This window comes from Arctopsyche grandis, chromosome 13 (assembly GCF_051622035.1).
Source record: "Arctopsyche grandis isolate Sample6627 chromosome 13, ASM5162203v2, whole genome shotgun sequence".
NCBI lineage: Eukaryota > Metazoa > Arthropoda > Insecta > Trichoptera > Hydropsychidae > Arctopsyche > Arctopsyche grandis.
The window spans coordinates 21,395,661-21,409,590 of NC_135367.1; the positions used below are offsets into that span (position 1 = coordinate 21,395,661).

The window sequence follows — 13,930 nt, forward strand, 5'->3', positions numbered from 1 at the left end:
TTATTACATACCTCCTTTACGTTTCACATGGCTTTCGTGTTAGTGGTCATTTTTATCTCTTATCCGATCGTTTTCATACTTTGCCATATTGCTCATTTTGGTCATCAATATAAGTAAATGGAGCCTCCGCCATTACGATGGTGCAAATATATCGTGTAAGACGCGTTTGTAATTTGCCCGCCGACATACTATTTGACGTTTACGGTTGACGTTTGTTTGTTAGTTTTAAACATAGATGGCGATAGTAAAAAAAAATATTGGTGCTTTTATTCAAAATAATAATTTTATATACAAATTATAGAAGAGGTAAGTTTTTAAAAAACTTTTTTTTTATATATTTGTTTTTTTTTTTTTAATTATTTCTGTAAGAAATTTTAAAACATCTGTACATATGTGTACCTATATATCGAAGTGCATTAATAGATTCTAATCTGGACGACCAACAAGCAGTGAACAATGTGTTTAAAGTAACTGATGGTGAATTTTCCTTAAAAACTTCCCACCTACTAATTTTGACAGCGAAAAATTTATAAATTTGTAAATTTTATTGGTTTTCCACCTCATATAATTTTATTTTATTGTTTTAACACCGAAAAAATATATATATACAAGAATAAGAGAGAATTCTCAGGTATACATACAATAAAACGAGATGCAAATAGGTTGAAAAATAACAGAGGTTTTTAAAAAAATTATTACAAAGAAATTACAGAAATTTTGAGGCGCCCCTCAAGTCTCGGCGCCCCCTCGCATTGCGGGGACTGCAGGCGCGGTAGCTACGCCACTGCATCTCAATCATAGTTTCGACTCTTAAACATCTTATTTTAGTTAAATATTTTATCTGTCGAGATCCTACAAATAGTCCATCGTTACCCAATGACGAATGACCCTTCAGAAATCTAATGCAACTCATGGGCAGTTAAGAACTACGTCCATAGCCGGCCAGTCCATATCACAATTGATATAGCACATGGACATAATTAGCAACAATCTCGACTGGTCGCCAACGACATGCAGACATTTATAATAATATGTAGGATGCAGAGTCACACTGTCCAGTCCCACCTTTCAGATCTTTAAAAGGTGACGATTGACGTGATTAAATTGTGTTATATTTTGTCCAATGAATATTTTAAAACTCGACGAATGATATTTGCCATATTTTTTTTTTAGAATTTTGTGGCAAACACAAGTTTTGTATAACGGGAGGCTATTAATTTACATATGCATAGATTTTCATGCCAAAGCAAACGCATATTAAGTAAACGCTGTTGCCGGCGAGATTTCATGCAGCTATTATTTTACAATGACTGAAAAATGAATAGATTTTCGTTCGGCGATTTTGGTCTGTGAACAATGTGCTGGCACTATTGTGGTATACATATTTTCTAGAATTTGGTGAGCAAAAATTGTGACTGTTGTTATAGCATCTAGACAAGCTTGATTGCTAAACTATCGGATTGACTTCGAATATTTTTAGACATTTTCAGCCGATTCAATTATCATCAAATTGGACGAATGAACTCGAATAAAAATATCAGGCCTGATCTCAGATTAAAACGGGTGACCGTCAACGCACCGACAGTCAAAACATCGAAAATGTTCGTTTACCATACATACATACATATGAAAAACGGTTAGTATATATATATATATATATATATATATATATATATATATATATATATATATATATATATATATATATATATATATATATCAGTGGCGTGCGGTAAAAGTCTCTCTCCCCCCGTCATACATCCTTACTTAATTTGTGTGAACAGGATACAAGAGGAACAAGAGGAACAGGCTTTGTTCCCCCCGTATCCTGCGCGCGCACATTAAACAAGGCTGTATGACAAAAGAGAGATAATCTATAGATAAAAGAGAGATAATCTATAGAAGAAATCTATAGATATCTCTATCGACATCTCTATAATTTCGTATTTATTGTATGTATAAAAATTGTATACAAAAAAAATCTGAAAATAATCCATAGATGTCACTATGATTATTATTTCTGATTAATTGTTATATTCTATATATTCTGATTGTATATGTATGTATTACTGTATTTCTGATTTTCTGATTGTTTATGTATTTCATTAACGTACACCCGTCGCATTGGAGCAAATCTGTAATGGCGAGTGTGTATTGATTTGTGACAATAAAATAAAATAAAATAAAAATATACATAGTACCGTTTATCATGCACCATTTTTTTTTTGACCTTTCGACTTAAGATCTTTCGATTTTCGATCTTTGCCTTCCGATATTTGCTTTTTCGATCTTTTGACTTTCGGTGCCGTGAGGTAGACCCGATTAAAACATATGGTAAATTGCCATGATTAGAGGTAGGACCGGAAGCGTGCTTTTTCCAGGAAACAGGGCGTTTTGGGTCTATTTTCCAGGAAACAGGGCAAACTACAAAGCTAGAGAGCATAAAAAAAGGTTCATCATAAAAATGTACAAAGCACGATGAACAATGAACAATGAACGGCGCAAAGTTGGTTCGTTCTTTAGCCATGATTTTACTTTAATCAGAGCAGTGGCGTAACTAGAAAAATTGGACCCGCATGCAAATGTTAGCAAAAGGCCCTCTTTATTTATTTATTTTTTTTAATTAAATTGATAATTAACTCACATAATTTGAATGTTCTATTTGCTCGCCTTCAAAGTCACAAATTCTGCAATTGCATCTTACAAATACATTTTTGAAGCTTTTTCATGTTCAATATATATTATATTGCATATCTAGGGGGGGCGGCTGCCCAACCCAGCCCCCCCCCCCCCCCCAATGACGCTCCTGCTTATATGTATGTATTTAAATTAAATTATATCATTTCGATGGAAACTCTTTGTAGCGAGTGCACTCAGCGTTCGAAGATATATCAAAAATAACTAGTAAATGTTTGGAACCGAGCCAATGTTTACTTTTACAGAGTAAAAGAGACAAGTTCAAACTTACATGAAATATTAGATGAGACATTGAATTAAAAAATTACCCAATTATAAAGCAAAGCTATTTCTAGATAAAAAAAAATATTCATGAGGGCAGTGAAAATTTGCGAACGTTGAACCGGAAGACAAACAACTAACGGTTATCATTGCACAACGGGCTTCTTGCGATGTGTCATTGTTAGTTCAACGATACCGTGGTAATGTTTGCATTATATATGCCAACATAAACGGGCAAGTATACGAGTTTATTAACTATTCTGTAATTCGAAAATGGGATTGGATGTCGTAAAGAGCGAGGAATCGATTTTTCCTGAAATACGGTCACCGGTTACGTCATTCCTAACTATGTAGTTCAGCACAATTCGTGCGAAGTCTTTCAGATAAAATCTAAGTAATATGAAATTATTAGGCAGAAAAGGCTAAATCTAATGTGCTATCTAATGTTCTAACGTAAAAAAATGGCAAATATTAATTTTAAGCAGCGTTCCATTTGTTTGATAGTCGACATATGTAGATCACATTTTCAGTAACAACTGTTTATTATCACGATTCTGTTTTATGTGGCGATCCAATGTCAATGTTTATCCATTCGATTTTATAATATGTTTATAATAATGTGTCATCGTATGGTTTGTTTATAATAATGCATCATCAAAGTATCGTTTCAGCATTAATACATACATACATATAGTATTTCAAGAGCAAGATATTTGTTTTTTAATTTACGTGTCAAATGACGCTACACATTTTTTCAATCTCATATTTTATTATATTTTATCTCATTATATTATTGTTAAGTAGTTAAATCTTAATAAATAAATAATTAAATCTTAATAAATCTCGAAGATCTATTTATGATGAAATTATTTGTGAAACTGCATTTTAGAAATATGTAGATCTAATAAATAAATATTCAAAAAATAATAATTCCTTGAATTTGAATTCCAAATTATGTAAGATGTAGGAATTGATTCAAAATCAGATTTTTTAATTGCTTTGTTAAGCCCTTATAAATACCGCAAATGAGGAAAGCTTTTTCAAATTCCGACAATTTAATAATTTGTGTCATATCCGTATTTGTAACCGACGAAATATTATCGCATGGGTGTTGGCATATTAAGTTATTAAATTTAAAATAATTAAAAGAAATGTGTTGGTCCAAGTGTTCGACCCGCACGCGGTCGAATTTTTTTCAAATACCTTTTAAATATATATAATTTAATATAAATATGTATTTTCATGATATATATTTAATATTAAATATTTTAATAATAAATAAATTGTCTATAAATAAACTTTTGTATTTTTTTATCATATGTATATGAATAAAATTAATGAATTTAGTAAATAAAGATGATAAATAATATGATTCCTATTAAAACTATTTGAAGCACGGAGCGGAGCAACTCAAAAAAGTGGTTGCTCCAGATTTCTGGTAAAAAAAAACCTACCTACCAATATATAAACAATATAAAAAACCAATAGAAAAATCAATTAATTACATTAATTTTCAATAGATGGCGCTAAATGCTCAGTGACTTGCCTAGAGGAAACATTGGTAGCAAACAGTATATATAGAAGTTTTTTTTTTCGTTATTTTATTCGTACGTTTTGTTGGCAGTGTTTTAGCTGTGACGTACATATTTATGTCGAATCGAAACGACTATTATAGTACAGAGAGCGTTATTGGAGCGCTATTTAGCTGATTCGCTAAATTTTATGGATACGTACATATATAAAAAATTTTAAATTTAAAAATGTCACTTTCAAAAAAATATCTCAAAATGAATTACCAAATATTTACTATCCATTATTCCTGTTAAGTTTGTCGTCGATTTAAAATAAAATAGTATTAAAGTCTCAATTGAATGTGCTTAGTGCGTTGACCGGTAATTGTATCCAGGGTTGTGAATTCGGAGTCAAAACTAGAGTTATAGTCGAATTCTACCGACTCAATCTTAACGACACAGACATAGGATTTCCTATGATATTATATAGAGACATGATTCAAGCTTAAAATATTCAAAAGCTAAACAGATTATTAATAATTTTCACCATAAGGCGAACATTTTATCTGAAAACCAAGATTTATAAGAAACCTTTTGCATATTAATGAAATGTGTACGTTAAATCGCTAAAATCTAAAAATTCGACTCATATTTTGAGTCATTCGCGCGAAAATTCTAGTGCTTATTGAGTGCTCAATAAGGATTTCTGTATAGCGGGAATGTAGTCATTGTTTCAACGTCCATGTCCTATGGCCGACGATGTGTTGTCATCGAAAGCATTCGAAACTTTTTACACATACTTGATTTTCGATGACTACACTACCATTAGAATCGTCTGGTATCTTCGATTCCTCTCTTCTAAATTGTATAGGTTCGAGCGAGACAGCGCTAGAGTATAACACGACAGCAAGTAATATAGCTATACAACGCATTCCTCGGCAACGTTCAGTCACAAGCAGACTCGTAGCAGTTGAACTCGTGCGGCTCCGACTCTTCAATCAGCTCGTCGTCATGTCTCCAGTCGGTGAGTGCTCGGATTCGAACTCCGATACTATTACCCTTCAGCGAATTCGTAGCCACTTTCAAGTCCAATCGGCTGGAATTAAGCCAATTTGAGGTGTGGTCTTCTAGAAATACTCTTGACGACCGGTGATTCCACTTGCATTTTTCCGTCTTATGTTTTCCCGTTTTTTTTTATACTACTTTCTGTGTTTCGGCATTGCGCAATATGCTATTGATTCGTTTCGGCGTTTTGCGGCAATTTTTCAAACCGATTTCGGCTTTCTACCCACGCGTCATTTCCGAATTTAGTCTTGTGTCCGTCTAAAAGCAGAATCAGTGTGATGTTCAGTCGATTTTGGTCTTACAGAAGTTGCTTCTTAAATTTTATTTTATTTTATTCAATTTTTTCTACACACACATAACAGGAAGGCCTTACAGGCAACCCCAATGCGCCTTTCTGGCCAATTACAAATATTGCAGCATTTTTTATTCATTATACAAATCACTGATTTACGAGACACTGAAAAATTCGCAAATCAGTGAGACATCTATGAAATTGTACACAAACTTATTTATTGCACATTAATCAAATATTGTATACGGGAAGGATTTTTAGCCAATTTTTACCGGGAACCGTTTCAACAATGAAATCAGAGCAAATTGGCAACCTCTGATAGGAAACGATCAACCTGGAGTCGCAAATCCAGGTCTGACCAGCAGCATACTCTGAAAAATTCATTTTTCACTCGAGGTTAGCTCATGGGATCGAACCCAGCACCTCACGACGCTAAGCAGACGCTTAATGACCGAGCTATGCTGCTGGCTAAATACTTCTGAAAAGCATTTCAGAAGCAACCCCCCCCCCCATTATCTCCCCTATAACACGGTAGATTATTACTGAAAAAATCGTAAGAAATAAGAATTGAATTTATTTTTCGTGTTATAAGGGGGGATAAACGCATTTTTTTGCGCTGTTGCATTTTTTAGTAAAAAGTTGTCGAGATGAGTGGAATGTGCATTCCCGTTAACCGGTCAAATGGTCACATAGACTGACGAACAACACGGATTACACGAATCAAGTTTGTTTTCATCAAATGCAGCACAAGGCCTTTTATACAATGATTGTATGTAGTAAGCGTCATTATGATTTTTAGGGCTATGTATACATAGGTGTGTGTATTAAAAATTTATTCTAATTTTAAAGAACATAATTCGAATTATGAATGTTTTCTCCGAAAATTGTACTAATTTTTTGGATAGCTTTTAGTTAAATTTGATTTTATATTCATATCATAGGTTTTTCTTGACATTGAAAAGGGGTCAATTCGAAATGAAAAACCGGTATCAAGCATAAGCATAAAACTATAAATTAAATACATAAAATTCTTCTTATAATTATAGTAATTTTCCAATTTTTTATCTAGGCATCTCTCGTTCACTTGTTGTAATAAGATTTTAATTGCCAGTCTGAAAAATTTAATTGCCAGTCTGAAAAGTTGAAAGTTGAGATCTGAAATTCAAATACATTACTACATACCAGTGGCGTGTGCTGAAATTCTCTCTTTTTGTCGTACAGTCTTACTTAATGTGCGCGAGCAGGATACAAGTGGAACAGCCTGTTCCTCTTGTATCCTGCTCGCGCACATTAAGTATGACTGTACGACAAAAAGAGAGAGAATTTCAGCGCACGCTACTGCTACATATGTCCCCTTCTTTACAGCTCGCAGAAATACACTAGAATCGTTTTAAAAATTCCTTCTTGATTCAAATAATTGTAACGCTTGAAAGCATCTTGATAGTATCTCAGGAGCTATTTATAGAGCCTCACTGAGCAGCATTTGATGCAAAAAACAATCTAACCTCCGTTCAAAATTCAAATGATATATTATGATTATCAATTTATTCGTCATCGACTGAAATATTTATATAGCGAGTATTGTCACCAACACTTTCCATCATTATCTATGTTTTAACATTTTGATTGTACGAGTTCAATCAATACAACTGCCTTTAGAAAAAAAAATAGGATACATTGTATTTATACAATTTTATTGCGCACAATTTAGATTTTTTTGCGTTGGAGGTTTGGTATTGAATAACCACCTCACTATTATACCTTCATACATATTTAGGGCCACAAAGATTCACACTGTAGATATGTATGTATTTTTTTCACATACATAGTTGTTGTTTTACGGTTCGCTGCTATTCTGTTGACTGCTTTAGCAAGGCCAAGGCCTTTTTTCCGTGGCGCCCAAACATAATCAATAGTTCTTCCCAAACCATGGCTCGCGACCCAATTCTCCTAACAGTTGCGCAATCAAATATGGATTAATCTCACTTGGCAACATCATATTACATTACGCATACGATATTCGATATGTAGAACCGGTCGAGAATTTCTCTTTGTCGACTTATAAATGTGTACATAATTTAAATGATAAAATTTTGTTAACAGATTTTGTACCTGTTTATATGTATATCATCTCAAAAAACTTGTTTATTTTTTTTTAAATGTGTTTGGTATTCACTGATGCTGTGAAGTCAGAAGCGCTTAACGGGCGATGACATCATAGGTCAATTTGAAGCCAACATACATAGTTGTATAGCGAACGCTAGGGCCGAACTCGCCAAATATTTACAATTAATTACACATGGTTTTCTTACTTCTCCAAAATTTTTAGTGCTTGTTTAGTAATAAGAAATGTACACCTGCCAAAAAATCGCTAATGGGTATACATTAAATATTACACCTGCAACGTTCGGTTTTTGGATAAACAAGTCAGTAAAACATACTCGTAAATGCACCTGGCTTGAAATTACAGCTTCCTGTGATGGTCAATCATTTAGTCATTGTTTTGTTTGTTGATATTTTGGGGCTCGTATATAAGTATATGTTCATACATATGTACGTCCTGTTGTCAATTAACCGCCCTAACAATCAATTTATGAAGAAAATTTCTAAATTTTCTCTGCACGGTTACAGCTAACCTACTTATTTTAGTTAAACTTTTGCACTCGAAGATTTTTTTGGTATTAATACCGTTAACCCGAAACGTTTTTCAGTAATTTTGTTTTTTTTTTTGGAATGTTTATAAAATAAAAATAAAGAAAACGTTTTTTATTTTTTATTTTATTGACGAAAACACATACAAACGGTTAATAGAATAGCCATAAAAATTAGTTTTTAATTTTTTTTTAAATGATTGAACAATGTAGAAAATATTTCCAAATAACTCCCATAATTTGAAAATTTATGTCTGTCTGAAATAATGACAATTTCTTGCCAGTTCGAAACACAAAAAAAATAATCTAATGCCTGTACAGTGCCGGCCTTACACCTAATGGCGCCCTCGGGCAAATTTTTTGAAAAAAATTGCGCCTTTAGCGCTCAAATATAAATTTTGTATGGCTTTTGGCGCTCTAATTTAAAAAAAGGCTCTCTTACTTATTTGACACAGTCGGGCGTATTGATGGCGAATGGAATGGACTCAAATTTCAAATTTCATGACCTGTAAAATGTTGCAACATTGCAACATTGACAACATTTTTTATACTTCAACGAATTATTAACTTATTATTATGTATTCATGATAAAACTATCTTTGTTATTAATATATAATGGAAATTCAATGATTTAGAGTAATTAATAAAAGTATAAATGACACTACCGTAATATGCTCGAGTGTCGCCGCAGTGGCGGCATTCGAGTAATGGTTCGGTGATTTTTGGTCACAAAGCACTCGCTCAAAAGTCATTAAAATCTCTATAACGGAACATGTGGCAGCCGAAAAGTCCATCATACTAACGAGAATTCGAGTGCCAAATATTCCGTATTCGCGATTTTCATGGCAAAAATTGTCTTTTGGGCGATCGTGATGTGACTAATAATCCAATTACCTTGAGTAATACGGCAAACTTCAATGCCGCTACTATGGTGGGTTCGAGTGCAGAGTTAAAAACTTTTATTTAATTATTAAAAAAAAACTGGCTGAATTGAAAATGTAATCTTTTGAGATCCTGCTGAAAGTTATGTTGCGTATTGCAATTCACCAAAAAAATGGAATGAAAATATTTCATATTGCATCAATATTATGCATAAATCTCCATTAAAAATAAATAAAATGTAATCGATGACTTAAGCGCACTTGTTTGGAAGTCGTCTGATGACCGGCTTGGCCGTGATCGCCCACTGAATCCTAATGATTTGGTCGCTGGTATTTTTACAGTATGCATTTATAGCAATCTACGCCAAATCGAGAATTTTCATTGCTTGTTCAACGTTGAATTTCAATTGACTCACTCAAATATTCATTGCACGTTTAAATTTCAGATCTATTCACCGAGGATAACCTCCAGTACACCTTTTACCCAGTAACTAGTGGGTTTATCAACTTCAAAGTCAGAGCTGCAAATGATGCTCATGTTGCACTCACCACCGGACCAGGAGAATCTGACCCCATGGTTGAGGTAATTAATAGTAATCATCAATAGTGCAATTATCTGCAACAATGGGTATCTAGAACCATTGTTAAGTGTGATTTTTAATTGCAGATCTTCATTGGAGGATGGAGCAACAAAAAAAGTGTCATCAGATACAATCGTCAAAAGCCAGACCAAGTTGAAGTTGAAACTCCCGATATTTTGAATGCTGATGAATTCAGAGGTTTTTGGGTACGTTGGAATGGCGGTTCTGTCAGCGCAGGAAGGGAAGGAGAAGGTGATGCCTTCATCTCTTGGGACAACCCAAACGCCTTCCCCATTGAGCATGTCGGAGTCAGCACTGGATGGGGAGCCACCGGAACGTGGATTATTGAGGGTTAGTCAGTTAAGATTTAAGATTTAAGTAGGAGCATAAGAAATGTACCCATAAGCATTAATATTCAACGCATTGATGTGATTTGACTCGGGAGATTTTTTTGGACATTATTTTCAAAATTTGTTTAGGCCGCGATGAGATCACCACTGATGATAGTCTCACATACACATTCCATCCCGTGATATCTGGAGAGCTTGAGTTTGAATTCAAAGGTTCCTCCAATTGTCACATTGCTTTAACAAACGGCGGCGCCGAGGCCGATCCAATGTACGAAGTTATCATTGGCGGTTGGAACAACCAAAAATCAGTCATCAGACACTGTCGCCAAAAGCCCGACAAGGTACTGATACACATTTAATACTTTAATGTTGTCTTATATGTGCTATTTAAAAAAAAAAAAAAAACCGAAAACAATTATTACACCAAAGGTCACCAGCGATACTCCAAATATCGTCGACTCCGGTGAATATAGAAAGTTTTTAATACAATGGAGAGCCGGACGAGTGATCGTGAGATCTGGATTAGGAGCTGGTCCCGTCGTTATGGAGTGGACAGACGAGAATCCATTCCCAGTCACTCATTTCGGTGTACGCACAGCTTGGGGATCCACTGGAAATTGGCATTTGCAAACTAGGGGTGCTCAGATTGCAAGATCAGGTTTGAACATGGAATATATGTATAATAGGCGAGCATGGAATATATGTATAAGCATCCGTAATAAAAAAATGGCTGGAAATAATTACCCACTCCAATAGATTTATTGGGTGAAGAGAGGACCTCAAACCTCTGATTAAAATCGATAATGAATCAACATCGAAAAAGTATCTCGAAGGATTAATTAATAATTTTTAATAAGTAATAGGGCTCAAAAATAGACATTTTTAAATTGGAGAAGGAAGTAATGACATAATAAGGAAATTGTAGGGGAGGGTGTGTGGGATTTTATAATTCAAATTCAATGTTTCAAAATTCCTAGTTATGCCATTGAATGAAAACATTTGTAATATAAGCACATAAATATGGGGACGCGACAATTGGTGCAAGTCCAAAAGGTTCAACGACAAAATGTACCCGAAAATTAGTGCACTGACAAAATGTACCCGCGACAAAATGTTCACGCGACAAAATGTTCACGCGACAAAATGTCCACAGAAATAATGTTCAAGCGACAAAATGTTCAAAAATCCTAAATTTTCCTATTTTAATGGAAAAAGTAACTTTTTATTGTATTATATTTATCGATGTATGTGGTACTTTTTTATAGTATAGATCGCGGATGTTATTAAATTAGTAATAAATTACAGGTGTTCTCAACCGCACCAACATATTCTTATTTAAATTGAACAATTACATTTTAAGCGAATGTCATTGTGTCTCATTGAATATCATTTTAAGATGTCATTGAATTAGTTTAAATGTTAGGGGTTCTCAACCGTATCCAATATTTACTTATTTAAATTGAAAAATAATAATAATTTATAATTAACTTAAAAAATTTAGGATTTTTGAACATTATTTCCGTGGACATTTTTTCGTGTGAACATTTTGTCGCGGGTACATTTTGTCGCGTGAACATTTTGTCGCGGGTACATTTTGTCAGTGCACTAATTTTCGGGTACATTTTGTCGTTGAACCTTTTGGACTTGCACCAATTGTCGTGTAACCCATAAATATGGGGTAATGTGGAATTGGCCAACACATTTCAGAATGCTTTCCTATATTAGGAATAACCAGTGGCGGCTCATCTATTTGGGCTGCGGGCTGCAGCCCTCTCAGTATAGTACAAATGCATGCTATTTGTGCCGTTCATTATAATTTATATATATATGTATAATATATTATAATTTTTTTTATATAAATACTTGAGGTCTGCGTGCATTCGCACGGCACATTTCAGGTATTATTTCCTAACGCATGCGCGCTTTATGTGTTCATGCGTTGTTGTTTATTTTGTACTTGTCTATGTACAGTGTGTTTTTTTTATTAGAACATTGATGTGCGGTTGTTCTTGTGCGATATTCATGAACAACCGTCTCGTTCTCCGACGAAAGGGTCTCTTAGACTGTATTCGTTGGGGGGGTGAGGGCCTCATGTTGAGGGCTTTTGACCTTTAAAGCGGGCTTAGTATATAAATAATGCTTTTGAACAAATTTTACACATTTACATAACTCTTCAGCATGCTCTATACACATTATCAATGACACATACGTCTTCGTTGGTGATTTTTTTTTTAACTTTATTTCTTAATGTTGTTTGGGTACATTTGTGTGATCGATTTTATGTATAAATTATATACTTAATCTCATTTTCTTTGAACTTTTAGTAGCTCCATCGAACGCTTCAGCTCCCCAAAGAGAATTCGATTCTAGTTGCTGGGTCGCAGGTCAGGGAACTCAAATTCCACCCGGAGCTATTGTTGGCGGACAAGACGGTGAAGAGCTCTACATTGGAAGGGCAAGTCACGAAGGAGCATTGATTCCCGGAAAGATTGTCGGTTCCCATGGAGTATGCTACATCGCATGGGGAGGACAAGAACACGGAAAGGCCGATTATGAAGTGAATAAGATTTTAATTACGATGTTTAAAATTTAATTTTTGATCAAAAACTAATTTTGTATGGGTTTTGTTCAGGTTCTTTGCGGTTGCTCTACACGTTGGGTTCCCACAAGTGGCGCCGCAATTCCCGAAAATGCTCTTCCTGGTGGAGAATCTGAAGACGGAGAGCCATTGTTTATCGGAAGGGTGCCACACAATGACACGATGACCATCGGAAAGGTACAACCTTCTCACGGCTGCTGCTACATTTCATATGGAGGAGAGGAGCTCGGTTTTGGAGACTATGAAGTTTTGGTCCCACAGTAGTTTGCACGCATTGTTTGAATACTCAAATTTTTACAATGTATACAGAGCTTTCATAAGACTGGACAAAAAATTAATTGTCGCTTACATATTTTTGCATTTTTTTCATATTTTGCAAATCAAAATGTTTACACAATCAATGAATTTTATTTTTATTTATATCTTATTATTATATGTGTAAAAAAAATATTTGTATTGCCTTGCACACAAATAAATTAACAAATCACATACATACGTTTTTTCTTTATAATATTAAGACATATTCACAACGAAGTAAATAATTTAATCTATTTTAGACAGATATACATACATACATACAAAGTTCTTTTAGAACTTTCTAGTGTTTTTACCCAGCTTCACTCGGTATTTGTAATATAAACCGCTTAAACATGGCCAATCTAATATTAAATTTATTTGGATTTGTTTTTTTTTTAAATTGAACGTCACGGATTCTTCGAACCAAACAAACAAACATACATACAAAGTCTCTTTCGAAATTATATATTAGATTTGAATGGTTTGCCTGAATCGAAATTACTTGTAAATGATTCTTATAGAATGAATGAATTGAACTTTTTAAAGTTTTAGATTCAGGTAGTGGTCAAGATATGAATATAAATAAAAAAATGTTTGATAGAAACTTCATTTAAGACATTGTAGCGAGGAGTAATACCCACCTCTCTTTATTAAGAGGGCCACTGGATACCCGAAACCTTAATTTTGTTGCTGTTCCTTTCTTCGATATATATATTGAGTGAATGCGACATTTGCGCTTCGACCA

The 13,930-nt window shown here is 34.0% G+C and overlaps 2 protein-coding genes across 4 annotated transcripts in view; one reads left to right on the forward strand and one right to left on the reverse strand.

Annotated features, from left to right (window-relative positions):
• The window catches only part of nesd (SHC binding and spindle associated nessun dorma), a 325,057-nt gene extending 317,353 nt beyond the window's left edge, over positions 1-7,704 (reverse strand). Inside the window, exon 1 of the mRNA XM_077443986.1 lies at positions 7,588-7,704. Coding sequence (XP_077300112.1) covers positions 7,588-7,597 — 10 coding nt within the window. The 5' untranslated portion in view covers positions 7,598-7,704. The remainder of the gene's footprint in view (positions 1-7,587) is intronic.
• Positions 5,130-13,382, forward strand: LOC143920947 (uncharacterized). 3 transcript variants are annotated; one of them, XM_077443989.1, is made up of 7 exons: positions 5,130-5,493; positions 9,805-9,941; positions 10,026-10,290; positions 10,419-10,630; positions 10,719-10,947; positions 12,614-12,846; positions 12,922-13,382. In XM_077443989.1, exons 1-7 carry the CDS (start codon positions 5,280-5,282, stop codon positions 13,150-13,152), a joined length of 1,521 nt encoding a protein of 506 aa, XP_077300115.1. In that variant the 5' UTR covers positions 5,130-5,279; the 3' UTR covers positions 13,153-13,382. The 3 variants fall into 3 exon arrangements, with proteins under 3 accessions (XP_077300115.1, XP_077300116.1, XP_077300117.1); XM_077443990.1 differs by lacking the exons at positions 10,419-10,630; positions 10,719-10,947 and having other exon boundaries at positions 5,147-5,493; XM_077443991.1 differs by lacking the exons at positions 10,419-10,630; positions 10,719-10,947 and having other exon boundaries at positions 5,278-5,493; positions 12,617-12,846; positions 12,922-13,380.
• The last annotated feature ends 548 nt before the right edge of the window (positions 13,383-13,930 follow it).

What these genes read in the sequence shown, in the direction of transcription:
- LOC143920947 (XM_077443989.1), top strand. Translation starts at nt 5,280, where the DNA reads ATGACTACACTACCATTAGAATCGTCTGGTATCTTCGATTCCTCTCTT. An exon ending in AATCTGACCCCATGGTTGAG is followed by an intron (nt 9,942 to 10,025) that starts GTAATTAATAGT and finishes TTTTAATTGCAG; the next exon opens with ATCTTCATTGGAGGATGGAG. An exon ending in GTCGCCAAAAGCCCGACAAG is followed by an intron (nt 10,631 to 10,718) that starts GTACTGATACAC and finishes ATTACACCAAAG; the next exon opens with GTCACCAGCGATACTCCAAA.